The sequence below is a fragment of the Nerophis lumbriciformis genome, linkage group LG19 (genome assembly GCF_033978685.3).
Source record: "Nerophis lumbriciformis linkage group LG19, RoL_Nlum_v2.1, whole genome shotgun sequence".
Taxonomy (NCBI): domain Eukaryota; kingdom Metazoa; phylum Chordata; class Actinopteri; order Syngnathiformes; family Syngnathidae; genus Nerophis; species Nerophis lumbriciformis.
This window is the reverse complement of record NC_084566.2, coordinates 12695260-12722532: the sequence shown is the minus strand read 5'-3', so window position 1 is coordinate 12722532 and position 27273 is coordinate 12695260. Positions and strand designations below refer to the sequence as shown.

Here is a 27273-nt window from a genome sequence, read left to right as displayed (position 1 = left end):
TAGCATATAATACATTGGTACTTGCACTTACACTTACTTAGTTGCATGATGAAAATGACGATAGTGGCAGCGTCACTTGTGTCTTCTTCTGCATTACGGACAAAGTTTTGGAGAGTTGTTGGTGCAGTCTTTTTAAAGACACTGTTGCCATCATCCTTATATTATTTTCCTCCTATATTATGTAGCGAATGAAGATTCATTGAACTTGTAATGGCAGCTAGTAGCTAAGCTACCTTCTTTTAGCACAGCAATGACGAGGTTTACCTTTTACACAATGGTAAGCAGCTCCCTCTGGGTATCAAGTTCTGTGCCAGAAGACTTTAGGCCCAAATATACTGGAACGTACATGATAAAGAGCCTACAAAGCGCTCAAAACTCAAAGTCTGCTCTACGCACTATGTAGTACGTCACACAAAACATTTCACGGCATGTATTTTTTACATCAATCCGCGTTAAATATGACACCGATCTGCATTTTGCCACCACAGCATAACATAAAATCAATGTATGAATAAAATGTTTTACATGACTCACATCTGAGACAATTTCAGACACAGCTGATGTGTCCAGTCAAAAGGTGGCTGCAACACCTTGCTCGAAGCAGCCGATAGCCAGTACTCGGAGCTACAGCCACCCACTATGCTTCTCTTATTTTACTTATTTGCAAAACCATCAAGTACAACAGCTCCGCTTCCTCGACGCCAAGACAGACAAATGTAAACAATATTGCTGTGTTTGACTGAAATTTCACAGGTAATTACAACGACTGATTATGGCAGCTCGGATGACTGCAGACTTTTCCAGCGGAGTCTGCTGCGTTCATAGTACGTTTGAGCTTGTGAGCACGTAGAATGTTTAGACGACACAATCAGCTGCCTGGACAGAAAACACAGTGCTTTGTCGGTCTGTCATCAGTGTGCCGTGTACGATGTCACATGGGCAAAGCAGCATCACTACTGAATACACGGCGGGTAATGTCAAATACAAACCCTGTTTCCATATGAGTTGGGAAATTGTGTGGGATGTAAATATAAACGGAATACAATGATTTGCAAATCATTTTCAACCCATATTCAGTTGAATATGCTACAAAGACAACATATCTGATGTTCGAACCGATAAACATTTTTTTTTGCAAATAATCATTATCTTTAGAATTTGATGCCAGCAACACGTGACAAAGAAGTTGGGAAAGGAGGCAATAAATATTGATAAAGTTGAGGAATGCTCATCAAACACTTATTTGGAACATCTCACAGGTGAACAGGCAAATTGGGAACAGGTGGGTGCCATGATTGGGTATAAAAGTAGATTCCATGAAATGCTCAGTCATTCACAAACAAGGATGGGGCGAGGGTCACCACTTTGTCAACAAATGCGTGAGCAAATTGTTGAACGGTTTAAGAAAAACCTTTCTCAACCAGCTATTGCAAGGAATTTAGGGATGTCACCAACTACGGTCCGTAATATCATCAAAGGGTTCAGAGGATCTGGAGAAATCACTGCACGTAAGCAGCTAAGCCCGTGACCTTTGATCCCTCAGGCTGTACTGTATCGACGAGCGACATCAGTGTGCAAAGGATATCACCACATGGGCTAAGGAACACTTCAGAAACCCACTGTCAGTAACTACAGTTGGTCGCTACATCTTTAAGTGCAAGTTAAAACTCTCCTATACAAGGCGAAAACCGTTTATCAACAACACCCAGAAACGCCGTCAGTTTTGCTGGGCCTGAGCTCATCTAAGATGGACTGATACAAAGTGGAAAAGTGTTCTGTGGTCTGACGAGTCCACATTTCAAAAAGTTTTTGGAAACTATGGACGTCGTGTCCTCTGGACCAAAGAGGAAAAGAACCATCCAGATTGTTATAGGCGCAAAGTTGAAAAGCCAGCATCTGTGATGGTATGGGGATGTATTAGTGCCCAAGACATGGGTAACTTACACATCTGTGAAGGCGCCATTAATGCTGAAAAGTACATACAGGTTTTGGAGCAACATATGTTGCCATCCAAGCAACGTTACCATGGATGCCCCTGTAGTCCAGACCTGTCTCCCATTGAAAATGTGTGGCGCATTATGAAGCCTAAAATACCACAACGGAGACCCCCGGACTGTTGAACAACTTAAGCTGTACATCAAGCAAGAATGGGAAAGAATTCCACCTGAGAAGCTTAAAAAATGTGTCTCCTCAGTTCCCAAACGTTTACTGAGTGTTGTTAAAAGGAAAGGCCATGTAACACAGTGGTGAACATGCCCTTTCCCAACTACTTTGGCATGTGTTGCAGCCATGAAATTCTAAGTTAATTATTATTTGCAAAAAAAAAAAAAAACGTTTATGAGTTTGAACATCAAATATGTTGTCTTTGTAGTGCATTCAATTGAATATGGGTTGAAAGGGATTTGCAAATCATTGTATTACATTTATATTTACATCTAACACAATTTCCCAACTCATATGGAAACGGGGTTTGTAGATGTTATAATACATGTTTCTAAAATTTTTTAATTTTAAAATTCGTATCCAAGACCGTAAAGTGGAAAGGGAACATTGTAATAAAACAATATATTGAAAAAAGTGACTTACAATTCTCATCGCACTGGAGAAGAATAAAACTGATGAGAAAACAAGACAAAATAAGAATTACATTTGAGAAAAAACATATTGAAGGCAATCTACCATTCCAGTACACAATAAACACGCACGCACGCACGCACGCACGCACGCACGCACGCACGCACGCACGCACGCACGCACGCACGCACGCACGCACGCACGCACGCACGCACGCACGCACGCACGCACGCACGCACGCACGCACGCACGCACGCACGCACGCACGCACGCACGCACGCACGCACGCACGCACGCACGCACGCACGCACGCACGCACGCACGCACGCACGCACGCACGCACGCACGCACGCACGCACGCACGCACGCACGCACGCACGCACGCACGCACGCACGCACGCACGCACGCACGCACGCACGCACGCACGCACGCACGCACGCACGCACGCACGCACGCACGCACGCACGCACGCACACACACACACACACACACACACACACACACACACAGTACCATCATCAGGGTCCTGACAGGTGAATCTTTTTCCTGCAAGGTCTGACAGAATTTCCTGCAAAATGTTTATGACTTTGGCAGGCATGCCTAAACGACAAAACGTAACCACAATTAATTTTATTGCATCATTTCATGTATTCTTTGAGGGACTCAAGTGTGTGGAATGAAGATGGAGGTACAGTTTTTGCACAGTGCATTCATTAACAACACCTGGAGGTGGGGCTTATTTATTGTATTCCATTGGACTGATGTCACACCCTGCTGGCAATTACAAATACTATACTGTAATTTAAAAGTAGCAGCAGAGATGCCAAGGCTTTATCCACTTGTTCAGTTAGTCTCCAGCTTTAACAACACTTGTGCTCACCTGCTTGGTAAAATACAGCCAGCACATGGTGGAAGGAGGCCAGACTGGGAACTGCATATACACAAACATTCAAATTAGTCAAAAAACGGCCCCATCTGTGTACATACTGTACTATACAAGTAGATCTTTAAAATTCTTACCGATCTGCAACGACTTCATCTCACTCAGCACCTGCAGAACCAACGTTTTGGCTGAAAAGCCACAACGTCTCATGGCTTTGAGAATACTGTTAAAGGTCTGCAGGTTGGGCTGGATTTTCTGTTGACTCATTTGATTTAAAATCTCCTACAGACATACACAATACATGAGAACAAGTAATAATGTTATGCAATGCAAATAAAGATTTGGAATATGTTTGGTTGAGGATTCCATCAAATCTAACAAATTTTCCAATGGTCACATTTCGAACCTCTAATCTGAAAGCGATCGTGATCAGAAACATTATAAAAATACATAGCCTGTTAACATAGCAGCCTTTTGGTGACAATGGTATTTCATGACAGTAGCAAACGTTCATCGCACATCCAGTTAAAAAAGTGATGATTTCATTGTCCCTGTAAAATGACATGTGACATTTGGCAGGTTGTTCAAGGCCTTACAGTGATGAGGTCCCATTTTTCGCTGTATTTGTCTCTGACTTCTGGAGCTGCTGAGAGCAGAGCGTTGAAAATGTGGACGTCAGCTGACAAGAGAGAGCATCAGGTTGGTGGCTTCTTGCAGTACATTGATATTTTAACAAGGAGCTACAGTACATTATACCAAGGGTGTCCTGATAAAACCTTTTCACTTCGATACGATACAGATATTGGACCCCGAGTATTTGCTCATATCGATATTGATCCGATACACCACCAGCATGAATTACACATACGTTTGTTATTTTATATGTGTGGAATGTAAAAGGGATTCAAGGGAAATAAGTTAAACAGAACAATGGTTGGTATAAAAAACCCTAACCTATTTATTATTAGCCACGTGGAATGGGCTTATGCTGTCTTTAAAGGGGTCATATTGTGATCTTTTTTTCTACATGTAAAACACTTCTTTGCGGTCTACATAACATCCAATAGTGGTTCTTTGGTCAGAATTTTGCACGGACTAAGTTGTACAGATCACCTTAAAACCACTTTCTGACCGTCTCTTCAGGATCCGCTGTATTGTGGGTTTGTCTTATTTACGCACCTCCACTTTGACTGTGTTTTCTCCCCGCCAGCCATGTTGTAGTTTTTAGCGCTTCCAATTGGAGTCTACTGACAGATAAGTTAAAATTATGCGCTACTTTGTATTGGTAATGGCAACAGTGGAGGATGCATGTACATGTACGAGCTCCACAACAAGAGGATAGACTGCAGAGGAGCAATTGCAATATGGTTGGATGTGCTGCATGCATTAAAATACCCTTGTATATTAATATAGTGATAGATTACATCTACAATTAACATGTTTTTATTTCAATTGTCCCTGCATGTTTTAAGCAGGGCAGGAATTTCACAGTGGCCACGGCTCTGGTTTCACCTCTGTTTGACCGTGTGCGCCTCAAAAAATGAAATGCCCGCAGACGCAACTCTTTTTTCTGTGCGATTTCAATGTAATTACGACTTCTTTGACCAGTGGTGGGTTTAATTTTGCCTTGTATGAACCACCAGAGTCCCACACGTAGCACAGTGGACCATGTTCCGTACCTCTATTGTCGAGGCAGCGGATTGGAACTGTGGCCGCAAGGTGGTCGGTGCCTGCCGTAGTAGTAATCCCAGAACCCGATTGTGTCACCAGCGGTAAGGGATGCCGTCAAGCTGAAGAAAAAGTCCTATTAGGTACTTTTGGCTCATGGGACCACAGAGGCAGGAGACAGTTACCGACAGGGCAAGCGGTGTGCAGCTTTGGCGATTGCAGAGGCAAATACTCGGACATGGGAGGAGTTTGGAGAGGCCATGGAGAACGACTTCCGGACGACTTTGAAACTATTCTGGATCACCATCCGCCGCCTCAGAAGGGGAAGCAGTGCACTGTGGAACCGTGTATAGTGGGGACGGTGTGCTGCTGATGTCAACTGGGGATGTTGTGGATCGGTGGAATGAAGACCTTCGAAGACCTCCTTAATCCCCCCTTACATGTCTTACAATGGGGAAGCAGGGCCTGGGGACTCTGTGGTGGGCTCTCCTATTTCTGAGGCTGAGGTTACCGAGGAGTTAAGAAGTTGGGCGGGGCAGCAACAAGCCTAAGACCTCTATGTAAAACTTTCTACAACAAAGTTCTGTAAAACTGTGATTTTATATAGAAAAGGTGGATGTTTTTTATCCTTTTGCCGATATTTTTCGCCATCATTTTTGCCCTCGCTTGAATATAAAAGATGTCGATCAAGGAGGTGGTCTGGGAAATAGAGGAGCAAAATTTATATATTCCCAATATTCAGTGCTTTATTGTTCATGGTTAAATTGTAAATCCCACATTCTATATTTTTATGTACAAACCCCGTTTCCATGAGTTGGGAAATTGTGTTAGATGTAATTATAAACGGAATACAATAATTTGCAAATCATTTTCAACCCATATTCATTTGAATATACTACAAAGACAACATATTTGATGTTCAAACTGATAAACGTTTTTTTCTTTTTCATGTCATGATCCGTTACCCGGATCATGACATGATTTATGTTGGTTATGTTTCTGTTTTAGTCTGTTTCCTGGGTGTACCCTCTTTCCCTGGGCACTGATTCTCCTCACCTGTCTTAGTTTTGCAATTTGGTTAATCACTCCCCTTTATAGTTTCCTGTCACCCAGCAATAGTTGCTGGGTCAAGGTTTGCTTTAGGCAACGTTTACGTTCTCCTGTTTTTTCTCCTCGCTGTAGTAAGTTTGTATGCACTAGCATTCCTTGTTTTTTCACCCTTGGTGACATTTTGTGTTTTTTAGCTCCATGCTTGCTAGTATCCTCAGTTTGTATTTTTGATCCTGCCTTAAGATAATTAAAACCTTAAAATCTTACCTGCATACCGCACCTGCTTGTCGTCGGTATTGGAAGGAACGCTACCAGTGCAGCAATGTGCCCCCCAAGACGTAACATAATCATTAACTTTAGAAATGTGACACAAAAGTTGGGAAAGGTGGCAATAAATACTGATAAAGTTGAGGAATGCTCATCAAACACTTATTTGGAACATCCCACAGGTGTGCAGGCTAATTGGGAACAGGTGGGTGCCATGATTGGGTATAAAAACAGCTTCACAAAAAATGCTCAGTTTTTCACAAGAAAGGATGGGGCGAGGTACACCCCTTTGTCCAAAATTGCGTGAGCAAATAGTCAAACAGTTTAAGAACAACGTTTCTCAAAGTGCAATTGCAAGAAATTTAGGGATTTCAACATCTACCGTCCATAATATCATCAAAAGGTTCAGAGAATCTGGAGAAATCACTTCACGTAAGCGGCATGGCCGGAAACCAACATTGAATGACCGTGACCTTCTATCCCTCAGACGGCACTGTATCAAAAACCGACATCAACCTCTAAAGGATATCAACACATGGGCTCAGGAACACTTCAGAAAACCACTGTCACCAAATACAGTTTGTCGCTACATCTGTAAGTGCAAGTTAAAGCTCTACTATGCAAAGCGAAAGCCATTTATCAACAACATCCAGAAACGCTGCCGGCTTCTCTGGGCCCAAGATCATCTAAGATGGACTCATGCAAAGTGGAAAAGTGTTCTGAGGTCTGACGAGTCCACATTTCAAATTGTTTTTGGAAATATTCGACATCGTGTCATCCGGACCAAAGGGGAAGCGAACAATCCAGACTGTTATCGACGCAAAGTTCAAAAGCCAGCATCTGTGATGGTATGGGGGTGCATTAGTGCCCAAGGCATGGGTAACTTACACATCTGTGAAGGAACCATTAATGCTGAAAGGTACATACAGGTTTTGGAACAACATATGCTGCCATCTAAGCGCCGTCTTTTTCATGGACGCCCCTGCTTATTTCATCAAGACAATGCCAAGCCACATTCAGCACGTGTTACAACAGCGTGGCTTCGTAAAAAAAAAAGAGTGCGGATACTTTCCTGGCCTGCCTGCAGTCCAGACCTGTCTCCCATCGAAAATGTGTGAAGCATAAAATACGACAGCGGAGACCCCGGACTGTTGAACGACTGAAGCTCTACATAAATCAAGAATGGGAAAGAATTCCACTTTCAAAGCTTCAACAATTAGTTTCCTCGTTTATTGAGTGTTGTTAAAAGAAAAGGTGATGTAACACAGTGGTGAACATGCCCTTTCCCAACTACTTTGGCATGTGTTGCAGCCATGAAAGTTAATTATTATTTGCAAAAAATAAAATAAAGTTTATGAGTTTGAACATCATGTCATGATCCGGGTAACGGATCATGACATGAAAAAGAAAAAAACATTTATCAGTTTGAACATCAAATATGTTGTCTTTGTAGTGCATTCAATTGAATATGGGTTAAAAAGGATTTGCAAATCATTGTATTCTGTTTATATTTACATCTAACACAATTTCCCAACTCATATGGAAACGGGGTTTGTACATTCTAGCTGTCATATAATTCTGTAAAAAATAAATAAACAAATTAATTCTGTTTTTGAGTAAATGGGTTATACATGTATCACGCTTTTCTACCTTCAAGGTACTCAAAGCGCTTTGACACTATTACCCCATTCACACACACCTTCACACACACATTCACACACTGATGGCAGGAGCTGCCATGCAAGGCGCTAACCACGACCCATCAGGAGCAAGGGTCTTGCTCAAGGACACAACGAACGTGACTAGGTTGGCAGAAGCTGGGGATTGAACCAGGAACCTTCAGGTTGCTGGCAGGGCCACTTTCCTAACCGCGCCACGCCACTGAGATGGTCTTTTTAGTTTTTACTGAAAAGACACTCAGAATGTACATGAAAATACATATAAGGGATTTACATTTTAACTATGAACAATAAAACACTGAATAATGAAAATATATGAACGTTGCTCCTCTACTGCAGACCACCTCCTTGATCGACATGTTTTATAATCGAGCAGGAGAAACAAAGATGCAACAAATACAGCGAAACACAAACGTCAAGGGTAAAAAACATCCACATATTCAATACATACTTGCCAACCTTGAGACCTCCGATTTCGGGAGGTGGGGGGCGTGGTCGGGGATGGGGCGGGGGGCGTGGTTAAGACGCGAGGAGTATATTTACAGCTAGAATTCACCAAGTTAAGTATTTCATATATACATATATATATATATAAAAAGTATTTCATACATATAATACTTGACTTTCAGTGAATTCTAGCTATTTATTTATATATATATATATATATGTATATATATATATATATATATAAATAAAAGAAATACTTGAATTTCAGTATTCATTTATTTACACATATACACACATATAACACTCATCTACTCATGGTTGAATGTCCATCCTTGTTCTATTCTCTGTCACTATTTTTCTAACCATGCTGAACACCCTCTCTGATGATGCATTGCTGTGTGGCACGCACAAACGTGCTTTCATCAAATGCACTAGAGTCTGGAATCTTCCATCTCTCCCTAGCATGGCACAAAACCAGTCAATCCTTGCTTCCTGAGAAAGATCTTCACTGCCAAGCACTTGGTACTCCACTACTTCTTCCCGGAGGCTATCCAGATCCAATCGCAGCTGCGGCTTGGAACTTACAAGCGTATTTCTTCATCTTACTCGTCGTCGGCGTCACCATGGCTGTAACTTCCTCGTTCTTCTGCTTCGTCTCTTTGTTGTGTGCGCAGTTGTGCACTCTTTAAAAGCCGTAGATGTTATAACGTGATTGGGCAGGACTCAGGTCCGCATGGAGCTGGAGGGGGCGTGGCCTCCACCGCCGGCTGAAAATCGGGAGACTTTCGGGAGAATATTTATCCCGGGAGGTTTTCGAGAGAGGCGCTGAATTTCGGGAGTCTCCCGGAAAATTCGGGAGGGTTGGCAAGCATGATTCAATATGATATCACTGTTCTGGAGAACTTTACTGTAGAACTCTACCTCCGTCCAACACTTGCTGCTCCATAAAAAACAAGCCCCGCCCACATTGCCACACTCTGTTCGTGCCTCGTCTGCATGAAGCACAACTTCGTATGCCACTCAAAAGTGCAGATTTTAACCATTGGAGTCATTTTTATAGATTAAAAATATCCAGTAGGCCTCATTGAAATGTTAATTATGTTGTATTATGCCAAGGTAGCCCAGTTAACTGCTTTTTTATGTTGTTTTGCAAGACCCCGTGTCACGTGACTTCAAACTTGACACCTCATTGTCTGGTTCTGAGACAGGATCGAAGATCGAGACAGTCTTAATTTACTGGAAGTGAGTCGTGCCTTTAAAAGCAGCACATTTTTTTTCACTGAATTTTTATACTCTGATTTATTTTTTTTACACAGAATTGTTTTTTTACTAAATTTTTAAACACTGTTTTTTTCCCCCTGAATTTTAAAATTGATTTTTTTACACAAAATTTTAAAACACCGATTTTTTCCCCAATTAAATTGTCAGCATAATTTGATGTAAAAAAAATTCAGTACACAAAATTCAAACGCAAAAAATTCAGTTACATAAATTCAGTGTCAAAAAAAGCTTTCGTAATAAAGATACAAATTAACCTCCATAAACACATGCTTTCTTATTTGACAAGGTTTATCCTGTTAAACTGCAAATAGGTTAGATCAAATATTGAATATGATTAAAATCAATGGTAAGATTACAAATTCGGATGTGGACCACAAGGAAGTGTTTTAAATGTAGGAGAAAAAAATATATCATATGACCCCTTTAAGTCAGTTTTCCAAAAGCTACGTTTTCAATGACAATAATCTACATTCGCATGAGGACATTCTGTTAACTGGCCCACACAGAAGCCTCTCATGACTTCATACATTTATTTGTAACTGAACTGACACAATTTTCACAGACACACTCCAAAATCTTTAGTGACTCACCTGTCAGTCGGTTGTTAAGCAGGTCTGTGTACATGCTGAAGGCCTTGGTATAGGCTCCATGCTGTGGAGACACACATTTTATTGAATGTATCAAAACAATCACTCTTTATATCCTCTACATACACAGCTGGGCTAGTCTTTGCAGCAATTGGCCAATCCAAATAAGAAAAATAAAATATTATACAAACCTTACCTTTACCATGCCTCTAATGAGAGCAGAGTAACATCGGGTGTCTTTCTCTGGCAACATGTTGAATATTCTCTCCGCATTGTTCTGGTCTCTCCAGATCAACTTTAGGAATTCTGACGACTGATGAAAACTCCCTCTCTTCTTCCTCACCTCCAACCCCTTCATAGCCTCCTGAACGCAACCATCCAATATATTTTTTTTAGGCAAGTGACAGTGAAAAAGCCATCTTGCAAGTCTGTTAATATCAAATTTGATTTGATCTTTCATAGTGGGAAAAGGAGACGCTTGACAGAAAAAAAGTTTGTAGGACATTTCCACAGCAAGCAATATCCAGTCTGTCCTCTTGATGTCACTGTTGATGTAGGGTATTGAAGTAATGCCAGATTCATTACTCCTGTGTATTGCTTGGATTTTACAGACATCATGTATGGCTTACGTACCGCCCATTAAATATGTGTGTTTAATAGGCATGTTTAGCGATGGTCAGATGCATAGGCGCTGATCTACATTTCTGCCAGTGGGTACTCGGACGGGCGGTAAATCTGACGCTACTTTTCAGAGCATACGCGGTTTTTGCTTGGTGGTGAGAAAGAATTTGCCATCAATCCCACGTGGGTGCTCGGCATTGTCTGTGGGTGCTCGGGCCCCGAAGCACCCACGGGATCGGCGCCTATGGTCAGATGAAGCCTCATGAGGTATCGAACCACTTGAGCCAATTGGTTCAAGAATATTAAAAAGCTTCAATGCATGCTCCGGCACAAGACTTCACCTGCTGGTCAAATGTATAATTACAAGCAGCTGCATATTTACCACATAATGTGTGATGCATTGAAATGTTTTGTCTATTGCGGCTCTTGGCTGACAATGAATCACAATAAATGACAAAATGGTTTTGCTAGGTAAATCAACAATGTATAATACAATGTGTTTTATGTGTTATACATGTATATATATTGTGTGTTTGTATTATGCCAACATGGTAGAATCATATGATAGGGCAGGTTGTATAATGTTTTTCTGTCACCTTGAGGAAATGGCATAAAGAGGAAGATGACAATATCATATAACCTGGACATTGATGTATAGAACAGAAGAGATTTAGTTCATTTTTATTTTTGGTTTTAGGTGATTTTTTTTTTTTGTGACAAAACCTCTCAGTTATCCAGCTATTGATTTCTGGTAGTTGGTTAAAAAATAATAAATACAGAATGCTTTACTTTAACAAATGTAATGTTTCCAGTGATAAACACATTTAAGAACTGACGTTGCCAAGAATCGTACCCACGTCTTGTAGCATAAAAGACGAATGCGCGAACCATTGTGCTACCAAAGTTCTGATAACGTCATTAATACAGGGTGGTGATTTAATGTGTATTAAATGGACATCAGGTTTGCCGTTTGGATTCAGTTTGACGTCGTCCTTTGATTATAGCTGCATTTAAAAAAAACTACTTCTATTCTCTATCCATATTCCAAACTGACCACAAGTCTCAAAAGCTCACATTTTCAATGGAGCTTGGGCGGTTTATGAGTTGTCGAATCTTCCGGCAAATCTGAACCGCTTCCCGAAACAGTGACGTGGAACAACTTGGCAACGAGGCTTCACACGTCATCATTTTCGGCTCCTCCCTAAATGAAGCACTTAGCGGAAACGCCCCCTCCATTACTCACCACACGCCTCGAAGCCTCGGCACATTTGGTCCCATCACTAGGCATGTTTAATACAAGATAGCTCTGTTCTCAATGGCTACGAGACACCATTTAGCATTTTCTGAAAAAAAGCCCTTTGCTCGATTTGTTTTCGGCTGTACGAATCGTTCAAATTGCGAAAAGGATAAATGTTTCTTTAGAGTTCCTCGGGAGGTAATCAAAAAGAGAGGAAGAGTGCAAGATTTTACGAAACAACGAGAAAAGCATGCAGCTCACACTCCAGTACAAGGAAGCAGAGTCGAAGAATGCATGAGTTTGCAGTGATCACTTCGTTAAATGTTTGTTTGATATACTTTTAGTGTTTATTGAATCTGAGTGTGAATGTTGTCTGTCTATCTGTGTTGGCCCTGCGATGAGGTGCTGACTTGTCCAAGGTATACCCAGCCTTCCGCAGCTGGGATAGGCACGAGCCAGCCCCGCGACCCCGAGACAGACAAGCGGTAGAAAATTAATGGATGGATGTTTCCCGTTTAAGTATTATCTTGGTATTATTTGTGTTTCTTAAACACGTTTTCTATGAGTGTTTCGAAAAGCACCAACTCGGCGAGTCTAAATAAAAGAAAGTAAAAAAAGCACCAGAGCAAAAACTATGCATATTTATCCGGGACTGTCTTGATACCAATTTCCTTGACCAAGTCACACACAAAGAAGTTGTGGACCTCCATGATTTTCCATGTTTCCATCAGTTTTGTCGTGTAGAATGGCATCTGGAGCACAATAGTTCGCTATGTATTGGAAGGCAACCGATGTATAATCCTTGATATCACTCGACAAATCTTTTTTTGATAAAGTATAGGGATTTATTCCATTGCATAGTTGGATATTTTGCTCGTAACTGCTTTTTGCAGAAAAATTCAAGCCTCTTTTGTACTCAGTTTGCGCGCTGCTTGCTGTACAACAGCCATCTTAGCTTGGTTGACCACCACTAGTTTTCACTTCTGGGAATAAGTCATATGTCGGAATGCAAGCAATAGTAGATCCATTACTGTGATTTGGTTATTTTTCCTTGGTGTGCAAAATTGGTATTCAGATAGTGTTTTTGTTATACTATTTCTCCGTATGTAGCGCAGTCGTTAGTGCGCAATATATTGTATTTATTATTCATTTTTAGTTTTACTTTTGTTACTGTATGTAAAAATCCAACCATAATACCATCATAATTTCCCCATTATGAGATCAATTAAAGGCTATCATATCCTATTCCCCCGAGTTATGTTCCAAGATAGGCAGGACTCTACTGCAGTTTCATATTGTATTTACTCGGGGTGTCCTGATCCGATATTTATATCAGTCTGATATCAGCAAAAAAAAACACAAGCGTGGGATGATATCAGCTTTCATATAAGACCTCCGATATAAGCTCTGATACAAGCAGTCTTGCAGTCTATTTACGTGTGCGAAGCTGGACAGCCAGTTAACATCTAAATAAGCACACAATGTTGTTATTTTCTTGTATTTTAATCAAGTCATTTACTAAAAAGTAATCATTGTATGCTATAGGCTACTAGGAGCTAGCAGCTATGCAACAGCTAAACACACGTAATAAGCATCCTTAAATTAACAATACTGCAGTCTAAAACAGTCAAATAATCATAGTAGCATATTACTTACACATAACAAGTATCCAAGGCAGAAGCTTATTATAAAGTATCCAGTCACAAACGTGTCTGTATTATTCAATTTACTGTCATGAGCGAATGCAGCTGGGATAGGCTCCAGTCACCCCCGCGTCCTCGAGAGGGACAAGCGGTAGGAAATGGATGGATGGATGGAGCTTAACCTAATTATTGTGGCCACTAGGTGTCGCCAACACCCCCACCATTTTAATTCAAAAAGTCTTGTCATAAAGTTACACTACAAAATAAAAGTATGTACTATGATTTGTGCCAATATCGCATAGGTTTGATATCAGTATCGGCCAATATTCAAGGCTCCAATATTGATATCATATCGGAAGTATAACATTTTTATATTAAAATTAAATAACTGCCTTCAATCTGCAGTGACTCACATTGTATTCTGTCTGTGTCCCCTCCTCCTGGACAGGGTCTTTGTCACAAAAGAGACATATCAGGTCCAAGAGGTCATGGGTCGTCTCCATGGACACGGATGTCCCTGAAAGACAGAATGGTGACTGTGACATTTTCCGACTAACATTATTGAGGATACACATCATGAGGTGAGGCTATCATGCAGGCAGGTGCTCACCGGCTTGTAGGATTTGATCGTACATGTCAACAGCATCCTTGACTTTTCTCAAGCTAATCCTTTCTTTCAGCGCCGCTTCGCTCACCTCGTCAAGGTGCAGTGATATGGTATCTGGCATCAGACACTTAACACACACACAACAAAATGATCTTTAAACAAAAATACTAAAAGCTTGGCATCAGTCAAAATATTCTCCTCAGCAGTGACGTGCGATCAAGTAAGGCAGTAAATAATGTTTTGAATGCAGTCCTTCTCAAATAGTGGGGTAGGCCGGGGGTGTGTGAGAGGGGGGGCCTGTGACCTCGGAGAACATGCTTTTTTTGCCGTACCAGAATATGATGAAGCGTATGTAGCACTTGGCTTCACTGTAAGAGCCAAGGAGAGGCCGGTGTGTTTTGTTTCCTTCAATGTAGTAAATAAGCTTACAATGTCACGCAGAGGTATAGTTATAACAATCATAACAGTGGAGAGTGTGGGGCTGGGGCGCAAAATACTTATTTCTTCCTAGGGGGGACTTAACAGAAAATATTTGAGAAGCACTGCTTTAATGTAAGTGTGTGCCATCATTATTCTTGCTGATGGGACAATAAACTGCAGTTAAAAGTCATTAGGAGTAGTGGAGAGTACCGTACTCTGCTGCGCCTGAAGGGCGCGTACATTTAAATCTGACTTTCAAGGGAATCAGTGAACTTCCTTGCATGTCACTACTTTCCATTTACTACATCCATTCAGTATTAGGTGGGTGTTTCTTACAGGTATATGTGGTTCAGCAAAATCTTTGGTGAAAAACTTTGGGTAACTGTTGATGAAGTATTTAGCTGCAGATTTACCAGACTCCTGAGAGAGAGTGTATAAATTCTGCAAAAATAGAGAAGAGGCAGTTATTTCTTTATGTCAGTACCAAAGATCTTTGTGGTATACGGCCATAAAGAGTGGAAATGTTTCGTACAAACTCAGCAAAATTCTTGGGCGAAAGGTAGGGATCATCCTGGAACTGGTAGGGATACGCTGTAGGATCCTGGTAGAAAAAAGAAGTTAATCAATATTTAGTTAGTCAATATTTAGAAGTTTACTAACAAAAAGGGATGTAGCAATTACTGTTATAATGATAAAAATGGTACAATTCCACAGTATTACAGGCTCAAATATTACAAATTGTAAAACTCTGATTGATTGCCACATTTTGAAAAACTCACCGTGACTGTGTTGACTGCGGGCCAAACTGGACCAAATCTGATTTTTTCTAAATCTGTTTTTTTTTTTTTGACCGTTGAGTTTACAGGTAAAATGTGATCCTTATCAGACTCCAGTATAACACCAACAGGCCCCAATGTGGCCTCGACGTCATTTGCAAGCGCAGTTTGATAAAGTGAAAACAAATGAAGTAGACCGGATTTCGTAAATGAACGAGGGAGTCGCTAGGATACGAGAAAACATTGAGTACAAAGATTAGCGGGGTAGTGCCGTGGCAGTTGTGTAGAAGAAGTAGGCAAATGATAGAAAACTGCAGGAGGAGGAAGAAGAGAATTGCAAATTGACAAGTTGACTTCATGGCCTCGCCACCAATGAGGAACTTTCAAAGTTTAAAATAAGATATATGACTTGAAGACGTAGTATTTTATTTTGAAAGTAAGCCAGACAAGTTTTATTTTGTGTTTGTGCACGATTTCCTCTCCAACAGCAGCAGATTTTATCAAAAAAAAAAAGGATTTGTTGCAGCGTCCGCCATGTCGGTGACGTTCCGCGGGAGGTGGAAATTGACACATTGAATTGAATAAAAAACAGAAAGAGTCCGCCGATGCGTGTGTGCCGGCCGTTTCCGCGTTCAGTGTAAATTTGGGATTAGACTAGATCTGACCAATTTAAGTCGATGAGCATGAACTGATGAAGCCTACTTGGATGAGAGGGAAAACGTCTCAGAAGACAAACCAAACAGTCCAGTTGCGATCGATTGAATGCCCTGAAAAAGCATGATTCTTCTTCTTTGTACTTTGAAAACACTTTGAGTTTTAACCAATCAATCAATCAATCAATCAATGTTTATTTATAAAGCCCTAAATCACAAGTGTCTCAAAGGGCTGCACAAGCCACAACGACATCCTCGGTTCAGAGCCCACATAAGGGCAAGGAAAAACTCACAACCCAGTGGGACGTCTATGTGAATGACTATGAGAAACCTTGGAGAAGACCGCAGATGCGGGTGACCCCCCACCCCTCTAGGGGAGACCGGATGCAATGGACGTCGAGTGGGTCTAGCATAATATTGTGAAAGTCCAGTCCATAGTGGATCTAACATAATAGTGAGAGTCCAACAGTTAACAGTTTCTTAAACTGGATCATATATTAGTACATAGTTTGATTACTTAATCTATTTCATAATTTAATTCCACCTATTGATATTCTAAAGCTCTTAAGTGTTGTACGTGCAAACAAATGTTTTAAGTAAATTTTTTCTCTGAGGTTATATTTCTCTTCTTTTTTGGAGAAGAATTGTTGTACATTCTTGAGTAGCAGGTTATAGTTTGCTTTGTGCATTTTTTGGCTGTTTGCAATATCACTTTGTTGTTGAATTTTAGTATTTTAATTCAATAAGTAAAAGGTTAGGATGTTTCCTATATCCAACATTGATCAAAATAACTTTTTTTGTAACACGGTTAATGACTGAAGCGTATAATTATAGTTATTTCCCCATATTTCTAATCAATAACTCTGATGTGGTAACGCTAGCGAGCAGTAGAGAATATGAAGTGATTTTCTGTCCAAAACATATTTTGCTTGATTCATTATTGATGTATTTCTTGCCACCTTATGTTATATCATTTTATATGAGAGTTCCAGTTAATTTTATCATCAATTATTACACCTAAAAATGTGATTTCATTTACTCTTTCAATGTCTACTCCGTCTATTTGTATTTGTGTTTGACTGTCTCTTCTACTGTTGCCGAAAAGCATTAATTTAGTTTTATTGAGATTAATGGATAGTTTGTTTTTGTCAAACCATCTCTTTAATTGTTCATTTATATTGTTATTTGTATTAGCTTCTGTGTGTTCTCTCCTGAACGAAATGCAAATACATTGTCTGCAAATAATACTAGCTTTAAGTCTTTTGTAACTTTACAAATGTCGTTTGGATACAAATGTCATTTTGATTGAAATATTTTGGTCCCAGTGTTGATTCCTGGGGTACGTCACAGGATATATTTAGCGTTGTAGACGTATGCTCGCCGAGCTTCACGTATTGCTTCCTGTTGGTTCAGTAACTTCTTACCCAACAACCCTCTGATGCCATACAGTTACATTTTTTTAATTAAGATATTATGATTAATTGTGTCAAATGCCTTTAGTCAAATCCATAAACACTGCCGCTACCATCTATTGCATTGGTAATCTCTTCTTTTATTTCGATTAAAGCCATCCATCCATCCATTTCCTACCGCTTATCCCTTTCGAGGTTGCGGGGGTGCTGGAGCCTACCTCAGTAACAATCGGGCGGAAGGCGGGGTACATTCGATTAAAGCCATCGATATTAAAATTTTAGCTCTGTATCCATATTAGTTCCCATCAAGTGTTCTATATTAGTATATTAACTTTGTCTAATGTGTTGTTAAACAGTTTTTAAAAATAATTTTAGAAAATTGTGGAAGTAAAGAAACAGGTCTAAAATTTGTAAATTGGTATTTGTCTCCAGTCTAATAAATCGGTACAACTTTTGCTACTTTCAATTTGTTTGGGAATTTCCCCATTTGAAATGATATGTTACTAATATACATTAATGGTTCTGAGATATCTGAAATAACAATTTTTATCGTTTCCATACCAATTTGAAAATTCGAAAAGTTCAGATTCCAAACGGATTGGCCCAAATCTGATGCAAAAATAGCACAATTTTAAGCACTTTGTAGCATTTAGACAGGCAAAAAATATCTGATCTGTGTAGGGATGTCCCGATCCGATATTTGGATCAGATCGGCCACCGATATTTGCCAAAAAATGCGTATCGGCAAGGCATGGGAAAATGCCGATCCAGATCCAGTTAAAAAAAAAAAAACTCCGCTCCATGTTTTCCAACGCACCTATTTAAATAATACATTCCACTTTTCTGCTGCTCCCTAATTTCCGTTCCGCATTTTCCAGCACACCTTCAACACATCCACAGGTCTGTGGATTCTCATGCAGTTGCTTTTAGCTGCTGGCATTACACGACAGGCTCTTCTCACTCTTTCCTGTGTCTCCCTCTCAGAGACAGCAAGCGCACTTTCTTACACACGTCACATACTGTCACGTCATACGTCACATACGTATACGTCCTCTCCCAGCAGAGAGGTAGCAGCATGGCTAACGTTAGCTGTGATGCTAGCGCAGCCGTGTGACCAACGTTCTCTCTAAGGTGCGCGCTTGTGCAATTGCGCACTGCTCAAACGTCCTCTGCGCATAGCAATTATATGCCACGCACAAAATCAAATAAAAAAATAAGCGCATAACAATTTTCGACACACGGACGCGACAGAGAAAACAGTTTTCGTCATCATTGTTCAAATATTGTAACGTCTGTTGAGACGCTTATCTCCATTCGGTGCCACACACCCACACCATCAAAATGCAGAGGCAAACATTTTCACATCAACACCGTATGAAAAAATTAGTGATTTTTTTAGTTGTGATTTCCTTCTCTGCATGAAAGTTTAAAAGTAGCATATATTAATGCAGTATGAAGAAGAATGTTTTAATGTAGACATGCAAGCCTTGAAAGAAAATTTTGAAAATCAAGACTACATTTCCTGCAAATGGGTGCATTTCTACCCTATATTTTAACATTAGATTTATTCTCATATCAAACTCTTTTGGCTGTCTTTTTGACACTTACATCCGGCGCCCCCCTCCACACCCCGGATTATAAATTATGTAAATAATTAAATGTGATTATCTTGTGTGATGACTGTATTATGATGATAGTATGTATCTGATAGTATATATCTGTATCATGAATCAATTTAAGTGGACCCCGACTTAAACAAGTTGAAAAACTTATTCGGGTGTTACCATTTAGTGGTCAATTGTACGGAATATGTACTTCACTGTGCAACCTACTAATAAAAGTCTCAATCAATCAATCAAAACACATAGAATCATCATACTGATGTGATTATATGCATCAAGTGTTCATTCAAGGCTGAGGCAAAATATCGAGATATATATCGTGTATCGCAATATGGCCTTAAAATATCGCAATATTAAAAAAAGGCCATATCGCCCAGCCCTAGTTTCAATGATGCCATTTCTGTTTGTCATGTATAATTTTGTCTATTTTGTGTTTATCCTTGAATAAACAGGTCAGTTTCTTGTTACCAACCATTGTGTATTATTCAAACTCCCCTAATTCAGCTGGCTAGTTGTTATCAAGAGTACTAAAACCCTTTTCAACATGATTCTGACAACTAAGTAGGCTAAATAACTTTAAACTTTAATACATGCTCGGATAGGCCAGTATCGGTCAGTATCGGATCGGAAGTGCAAAAACAATATCGGTATCGGATCGGAAGTGCAAAAACCTGGATCGGGACATCCCTAGATCTGTGTACCGTATTTTCCGCACTATAAGGCGCACCTAAAAACCACAATTTTTCTCAAAAGCTGACAGTGCGCCTTATAACCCGGTGCGCTTTATTACGATTCATTTTCATAAAGTTTCGATCTCGCAACTTCGGTAAACAGCCGCCATCTTTTTTCCCGGTAGAACAGGAAGCGCTTCTTCTTCTACGCAAGCAACCGCCAAGGAAAGCACCCGCCCCCATAGAACAGGAAGCGCTTCTTCTTCTACTGTAAGAAACCACCCGCCCCCGGAAGAAGAAGAAAAAACGCGCGGATATCACCGTACGTTTCATTTCCTGTTTACATCTGTAAAGACCACAAAATGGCTCCTACTAAGCGATCCGGTTCATAAAAAGACGCAATCTCTCCATCCGCACACGGATTACTACCGTATTTCACAGCAACTGATATTCCTGTGACCCGCACTGTGGAACGGGAGCACGTACGGTGAATATTCGCACCACAGGGAATGAGAAGTCATCCTTCACTGTGGTTCTAGCTTGCCATGCTAACTTCCACCCATGGTGATATTCAAAAGGAAGACCTTGCCAAAAGAGACCTTTCCAGCCGGCGTCATCATAAAAGCTAACTCGAAGGGATGGATGGATGAAGAAAAGATGAGCGAGTGGTTAAGGGAAGTTTACGCGAAGAGGCCGGGTGGCTTTTTTCACACAGCTCCGAAGGCGAACACACCTTCACTAAGACGGGCAGACAGCCTCGGACGACACACGCCAACATTTGCCAGTGGATCGTAAATGCCTGGGCAGATATTTCGGTCACAACTGTGGTCCGAGCTTTCCGGAAGGCAGGATTCACAGAACAACAGCGACACTGACTCCCGATGACTTCTACGAGACGGAACCGGCCATTTTGGATACCACGCTTGCGCAACTTTTCAATTCGGACACCGAAGACGAAGAATTCGAAGGATTTACGAATGAAGAATAACTTCAGAAGGTGAGCGCTATGTTTATTTTGTGTGTTGTGACATTAACGTTCGAGCAACATTATGTTACTATTGCTCTACACCATTTTGAATTTTACTATGTTTGTGATTGCACATTTGCGTACATTTTGGGACAGAGTTGTTAGAACGCTGGTTTTCAATATATTATTAAAGTTTGACTGAACTATCTGACTGTTTTTTTGACATTCACTTTAGCGCAGCGTTTTTTTGACATTCACTTTAGCGCAGCGTAGGCGCGGCTTATAGTCCGGGGCGGCTTATTGGTGGACAAAATTATGAAATATGTAATTCATAGAAGGTGCGGCTAATAATCCGGTGCGCCTTATAGTGCGGAAAATACGGTAACTTAAGAGAAAAAATCTGATTGTCAAGTGACCATTGTCAACGGAGCCTGAGATACTGCTCATTTCATGAAGAAGTAGCCAACATGCTAATCACTAGCTAGCCTAAATACTTTTATTTTTTTTAATACAACTTGATTGAAATATGTCCAAAATACAGAGAGATTGAGTAGGAAGGGAACTCACTCTGCGGACAGTGGAAGCCAAAGTCTCCAACACTGCCTCTTTGCTCCTTCAAAGTAAGATATTATGTTGTTTTAGAAGATTTATGATGAGAAAATACTTTTGTTCTTTGTAAAACAGAGATTACAGATACACACCATACTTTCTTTCTGGGGATGACAATCTGCTCTGTAGATTCTGTTCCACCTGCAAAAGAAACATAATAATTTAAATGTTTGAATAAATAATACATTATTTTTTTATAATAGATTATAAAAAAACATATTTGTCTTACTTCTCACAATGTTATTGTATGTTGAACTATATTGTATTGTATGTGTTACATTGTAATCCCAACCCTCCTCTCAACGTACTTTTAGTAGCATCAAGAGCTTGTAGGCGCACAGATGAAATCCCAACAAAAGTCCTTTAAAAAGAAAGAAAGAAGCCAGTTGAAGATTAAAATAGTTTCAAGGAGAGTTCTGTTTTTGGAAGATATGCTGGCAGTTGTCTTGATGACCTCCCTGCTGTCAAATGATGCTTACCCTAAATGACAGAATTGTGGAGCGAACAACAGCGAATAAGCTCGTGTACGGCTTGTGAAAGTATATATATGCAATTCATCTTACCTTTTACCCCACAGCAGTTCAAAATTAGTGAGTAAAACTCTGCATTTTTTGTGTAACTTGTGCCCTACATGCATCCCGGACGCCGCCATTTTGGATTAACACCAAGTGCTTCTGGGTGGGAGAAACCATGCGGACGAGTAGGGGGGCTTCCAGTTTTATTTAAGAATACAATGCTAATGTGTACGGTATAGCGTTAAGTATAGTCTTCTATTAACTATACAGTGTACATTTACTCTTCTTTTGTGTAAATGTATTACCAAATACCGATATGTTTATGTCTATAATCCAAATTATATATGTTCAAGTCCTCCTCTAACTTGGCGTGTCTAAAGTTCCCACGTGGTTCGGAGTAGTCGCATGTGGCACGAAAGAGCTCGTCATGTTTGTACATGAGTTAACAAGATAAAGTCAGAATTTAGGCATTCAAAATGTTATTTAGTAAAGATGTGCCATGGCGGCGATTGGAGGGCATGTCGTTTGGCATGTACTCCGCCGAAGAGATAAGGTGAGTCTGTTGGCCTTTTTGCTTTATGCGACATGATGAGTTCTAAAGTAAGTTATAACCTCAAACCAAATTGAACCTTTTTGATGGTGAACCACAACCTTAAGTAATAATAAATCCATCCATTTCCTACCGCTTGTCCCTTTTGGTGTGGCGGGGGGTGCTGGAACCTATCTCTGCTGCATTCGGGCGGAAGGCGGGGTCCACCCTGGACAAGTCGCCATCCCATCACAGGGCCAACACAGATAGTCAATGACTCATTTATTGTTGTGTACCCCACTCCTAAATATTTTCCCGTTATCTTGACCTGAAAATACGGTTGAATTAGCAACGTGTCGCCCAAGCTAATAGTATGAGCGATGTTTGTAAATAATATGAATTACTGTATTCTCTTGTTTAGAAAGCTGAGTGTGAAGGCGATCACTAATCCCAAACTGCTCGATGGTGTTGGGAATGTGGCCCCAAACAGCTTGTATGACTTGGCTCTGGGACCAGCAGACAGCAAAGAGGTAAATGGTTCCCTCGATCCATCCATCCGTTTCTACCGCTTGTCCCTTTTGGGGTGACGGGGGGTGCTGGAGCTTATTTCAGCTGCGGTAGGCGGGGTACACACTGGACAAGTCGCCACCTCATCGTAATGAGTACGGTTTTTGATAATCGATTCCGGTTTACGGCTGCTGTGGTAAAAACTACGGTTTTCCATTAAAAATGATCAACGTAAAAATCAAAGCTAGGTAGCTTAACTACAAACCCCGTTTCCATATGAGTTGGGAAATTGTGTTAGATGTAAATATAAACGGAATACAATGATTTGCAAATCATTTTCAACCCATATTCAGTTAAATATGCTACAAAGACAACATATTTGATGTTCAAACTGATAAACATTTTTTTTTTGCAAATACTCATTAACTTTAGAATTTGATGCCAGCAACACGTGACAAAGAAGTTGGGAAAGGTGGCAATAAATACTGATAAAGTTGAGGAATGCTCATCAAACACTTATTTGGAACATCCCACAGGTGTGCAGGCTAATTGGGAACAGGTGGGTGCCATGATTGGGTATAAAAACAGCTTCCCAAAAAATGCTCAGTCTTTCACAAGAAAGGATGGGGCGAGGTACACCCCTTTGTCCACAACTGCGTGAGCAAATAGTCAAACAGTTTAAGAACAACGTTTCTCAAAGTGCAATTGCAAGAAATTTAGGGATTTCAACATCTACGGTCCATAATATCATCAAAAGGTTCAGAGAATCTGGAGAAATCACTCCACATAAGCGGCATGGCCGGAAACCAACATTGAATGACCGTGACCTTCTATCCCTCAGACGGCACTGTATCAAAAACCGACATGAATCTCTAAAAGGAAGTCACATGGGCTCAGGAACACTTCAGAAAACCACTGTCACTAAATATAGTTTGTCGCTACATCTGTTAGTGCAAGTTAAAGCTCTACAATGCAAAGCAAAAGCCATTTATCAACAACATCCAGAAACGCTGCCGGCTTCTCTGGGCCCGAGATCATCTAAGATGGACTGATGCAAAGTGGAAAAGTGTTCTGTGGTCTGACGAGTCCACATTTCAAATTGTTTTTGGAAATATTCGACATCGTGCCATCCGGACCAAAGGGGAAGCGAACCATCCAGACTGTTATCGACGCAAAGTTCAAAAGCCAGTATCTGTGATGGTATGGGGGTGCATTAGTGGCCAAGGCATGGGTAACTTACACATCTGTGAAGGCACCATTAATGCTGAAAGGTACGTACAGGTTTTGGAACAACATATGCTGCCATCTAAGCGCCGTCTTTTTCATGGACGCCCCTGCTTATTTCAGCAAGACAATGCCAAGCCACATTCCGCATGTGTTACAACAGCGTGGCTTCTTAAAAAAAGAGTGCGTGTACTTTCCTGGCCCGCCTGCAGTCCAGACCTGTCTCCCATCAAAAATGTGTGGCGCATTATGAAGCGTAAAATACGACAGTGGAGACCCCGGACTTTTGAATGACTGAAGCTCTGCATAAAACAAGAATGGGAAGAATTCCACTTTCAAAGCTTCAATAATTAGTTTCCTCAGTTCCCAATCGTTTGAGTGTTGTTAAAAGAAAAGGCCATGTAACACAGTGGTGAACATGCCCTTTCCCAACTACTTTGGCACGTGTTGCAACCATGAAATTCTAAGTTAATTATTATTTGCAAAAAAAAAAAAAAAAAGTTTATGAGTTTGAACATCAAATATCTTGTCTTTGTAGTGCATTCAATTGAATATGGGTTGAAAAGGATTTGCAAATCATTGTATTGCGTTTATATTTACATCTAACACAATTTCCCAACTCATATGGAAACAGGGTTTGTGCATTTCCCAGTCGCTTGGCAGTAGCTTCGCTACTTTTTAAACATGTAGCGTTTTCCGTAGTTTCATAGTCTAATTCAAATCGACGTAAGCTTTCCACGGGTCGCTTTTCAATTCAAACAATGGAAAATTAACATTTCTTTATTAGAAAGTGAGTACAAATAATGACAAATTTAAATAATGTATTTCAGATTTTATCAGAAATAATCACGATTCTGTCTCTGACATCTCCACAATATGGGAAGCACTTAATTGCTATATAAGAGGAGAACTGGTATTAGGATTGCAAGCTTTAAGAATAAAAAACAACATGCTGAAGAAAATAAATAATTGAATGGAATCAACCAATTGCAGGACACATTGTCCAAACAATATAACTAGCTAGAAATCTCCTTGCAGGCTTAGACTGAATATTTTTTACTCGAACCCCCCCACCCTGTTATGTTTGTCTGCTCTTGAATGGTATTGTTGAAAATCTCAATTTCCCCTCAGGGATTAATGAAGTATTTCTGATTCTGATTAACTAATCTGTGTGCTATGATAGTAGTTATTGTTCTAGAAAGGAGCACTTCCGTTCTGGGCCTCTGGTTGATGTGTTTATATGGTATTTATGGAGAATGATATCAAATCATAAACATGTTTTTACAGTGTATTTCAAGTTAATACAAACTTTGACAAAGTGGTCGCTGCAAACTCGACCACGTTTCTGACTTGTCTCCACTCGACTTGTGACAGGTTTAAAATCGTAGAGCAGCAACCTTTCTCTCTGTTGTTTGTTTGTTTTACCAATGCTTTTCACTTCATATAATGTACTATTTAAGGAACTCTGAAAATACCTTAAAGGCAAAATATCTATTGGAAACACTTTCACAGGCAAGAACAGCGCATGTGTGGCATTTTCACTGTGCTTTCAATTGAGCATTATAACACAGCATTATATCGTGCCCCTTTCCGGCTTTGTAATAACGTAACCACGCACTTATGTAACACTTTCATTTGGTTTGTGTATTGTTAGCTAATAATAGCAATATGGATAGATAACGTTAGCTAGCACTGAACATATATTAAATGACTGCAAATTCTTAGTTGCTTCTCTTGGACTGTTTTTGTGTATGTGCATGCGCCTCCTGTGTTACAAGAGTGTAAGAGACAGCAGTGAGTGACAAGCATGTACGCCAAACAAATTTGTTTTATTCAATATAATTAGCAATTGTGAAGAATCTAGGCACTAGAAAAATGTAACTTACAGCAAGTTTAAAGCAGCTGAGCTCCTTTTTAAAATGATGTATTCATTTTTAGTTCTTATATTCTTATTTTTCTAAAAATGTATTGAACTCCTTTGGTGGTGGTATGGTGCGATATGGTTATAATTAACGGATCTTAATTTATGTGGAAAATGTATCTGAAATTAAACAAAACTGTCGCAAGGGCATGGCATACATAATTCAAATGAAATAGCATTTTGTAACAACATAAATAACACCTAAATAAACCAGTATAATTAAAATGAAAAAGACTCGTACCAAAACTATCATATTGCTAATTTCAACAAACTTAACATTATTAACTGCGATTTATGATTCTGTTTTATTTTTACGGTGCTTATGACTGTTTTTACGCCATTTCCTCCCCCTAAAAATCCCGGAGTGCTCAAGGAAATGTATTCTTACTGTTCTGTTTCTTCATCAGGTGTGTTCAACTTGCTGTCAGGACTTCAACAACTGTCCAGGACACATGGGACATGTGGAGCTCCCTCTACCAGTGTACAACCCCCTATTTTTTGATGTAAGAATTGGACACACATTAGCCTTGACTGCATGCATATTTGTGGTAATGATTTAACACTGGTAACCCAGCCTGTAAAATCACATTTAAATGCATCATTTTATAACTCACCAACTCCCTCTCTCTCTTTTTTTCCTTGCAGAAACTCTACCTGTTGATTCGGGGTTCATGCCTAGGGTGCCACACATTAACCTGTCCACGAGCAGCCATACATTTACTGTTAAACCAGCTGAAGTTACTCGACCACGGGGCCATGCAGGAAGTTTACCACATTGAGCAATTTCTTAGCCAGGTGAGGTATTGATATGTTACAACAGGTGTGTCCAAACAAATAAAGACGAGGGTGCCAGTTTGATATATTTTACAAATTTAAAGATGCCAGAACCAATATAGTGTGCG

At 40.2% G+C, this 27273-nt stretch overlaps 2 protein-coding genes across 4 annotated transcripts in view; one reads left to right on the top strand and one right to left on the bottom strand.

Annotated features, from left to right (window-relative positions):
• ptcd3 (pentatricopeptide repeat domain 3) overlaps positions 1–22381 on the bottom strand; it is a 64163-nt gene extending 41782 nt beyond the window's left edge. For all 3 annotated transcript variants that reach the window (XR_009817349.2, XM_061979565.2, XM_061979564.2), the window contains exons 1-15: positions 22239–22381; positions 21984–22036; positions 21768–21816; positions 21634–21679; positions 15498–15566; positions 15302–15406; positions 14549–14672; positions 14352–14455; positions 10634–10801; positions 10441–10501; positions 4055–4137; positions 3596–3740; positions 3456–3506; positions 3089–3175; positions 2587–2615 (exon numbers count right to left, since the gene is read on the bottom strand). Coding sequence is in view for 2 of the 3 variants with exons in the window: in XM_061979565.2 (XP_061835549.1) it covers positions 2587–2615; positions 3089–3175; positions 3456–3506; positions 3596–3740; positions 4055–4137; positions 10441–10501; positions 10634–10801; positions 14352–14455; positions 14549–14672; positions 15302–15406; positions 15498–15566; positions 21634–21679; positions 21768–21816; positions 21984–22036; positions 22239–22327 (1263 nt within the window). In the remaining variant the exon portion in view is untranslated. The remainder of the gene's footprint in view (positions 1–2586; positions 2616–3088; positions 3176–3455; positions 3507–3595; positions 3741–4054; positions 4138–10440; positions 10502–10633; positions 10802–14351; positions 14456–14548; positions 14673–15301; positions 15407–15497; positions 15567–21633; positions 21680–21767; positions 21817–21983; positions 22037–22238) is intronic.
• Positions 22382–22451: 70 nt separating this feature from the next.
• Positions 22452–27273, top strand: part of polr1a (RNA polymerase I subunit A) — a 76243-nt gene continuing 71421 nt past the window's right edge. The window contains exons 1-4 of the mRNA XM_061979562.2: positions 22452–22743; positions 23141–23249; positions 26779–26874; positions 27017–27166. Of these exons, the coding sequence (XP_061835546.1) occupies positions 22667–22743; positions 23141–23249; positions 26779–26874; positions 27017–27166 (432 nt within the window). The 5' untranslated portion in view covers positions 22452–22666. The remainder of the gene's footprint in view (positions 22744–23140; positions 23250–26778; positions 26875–27016; positions 27167–27273) is intronic.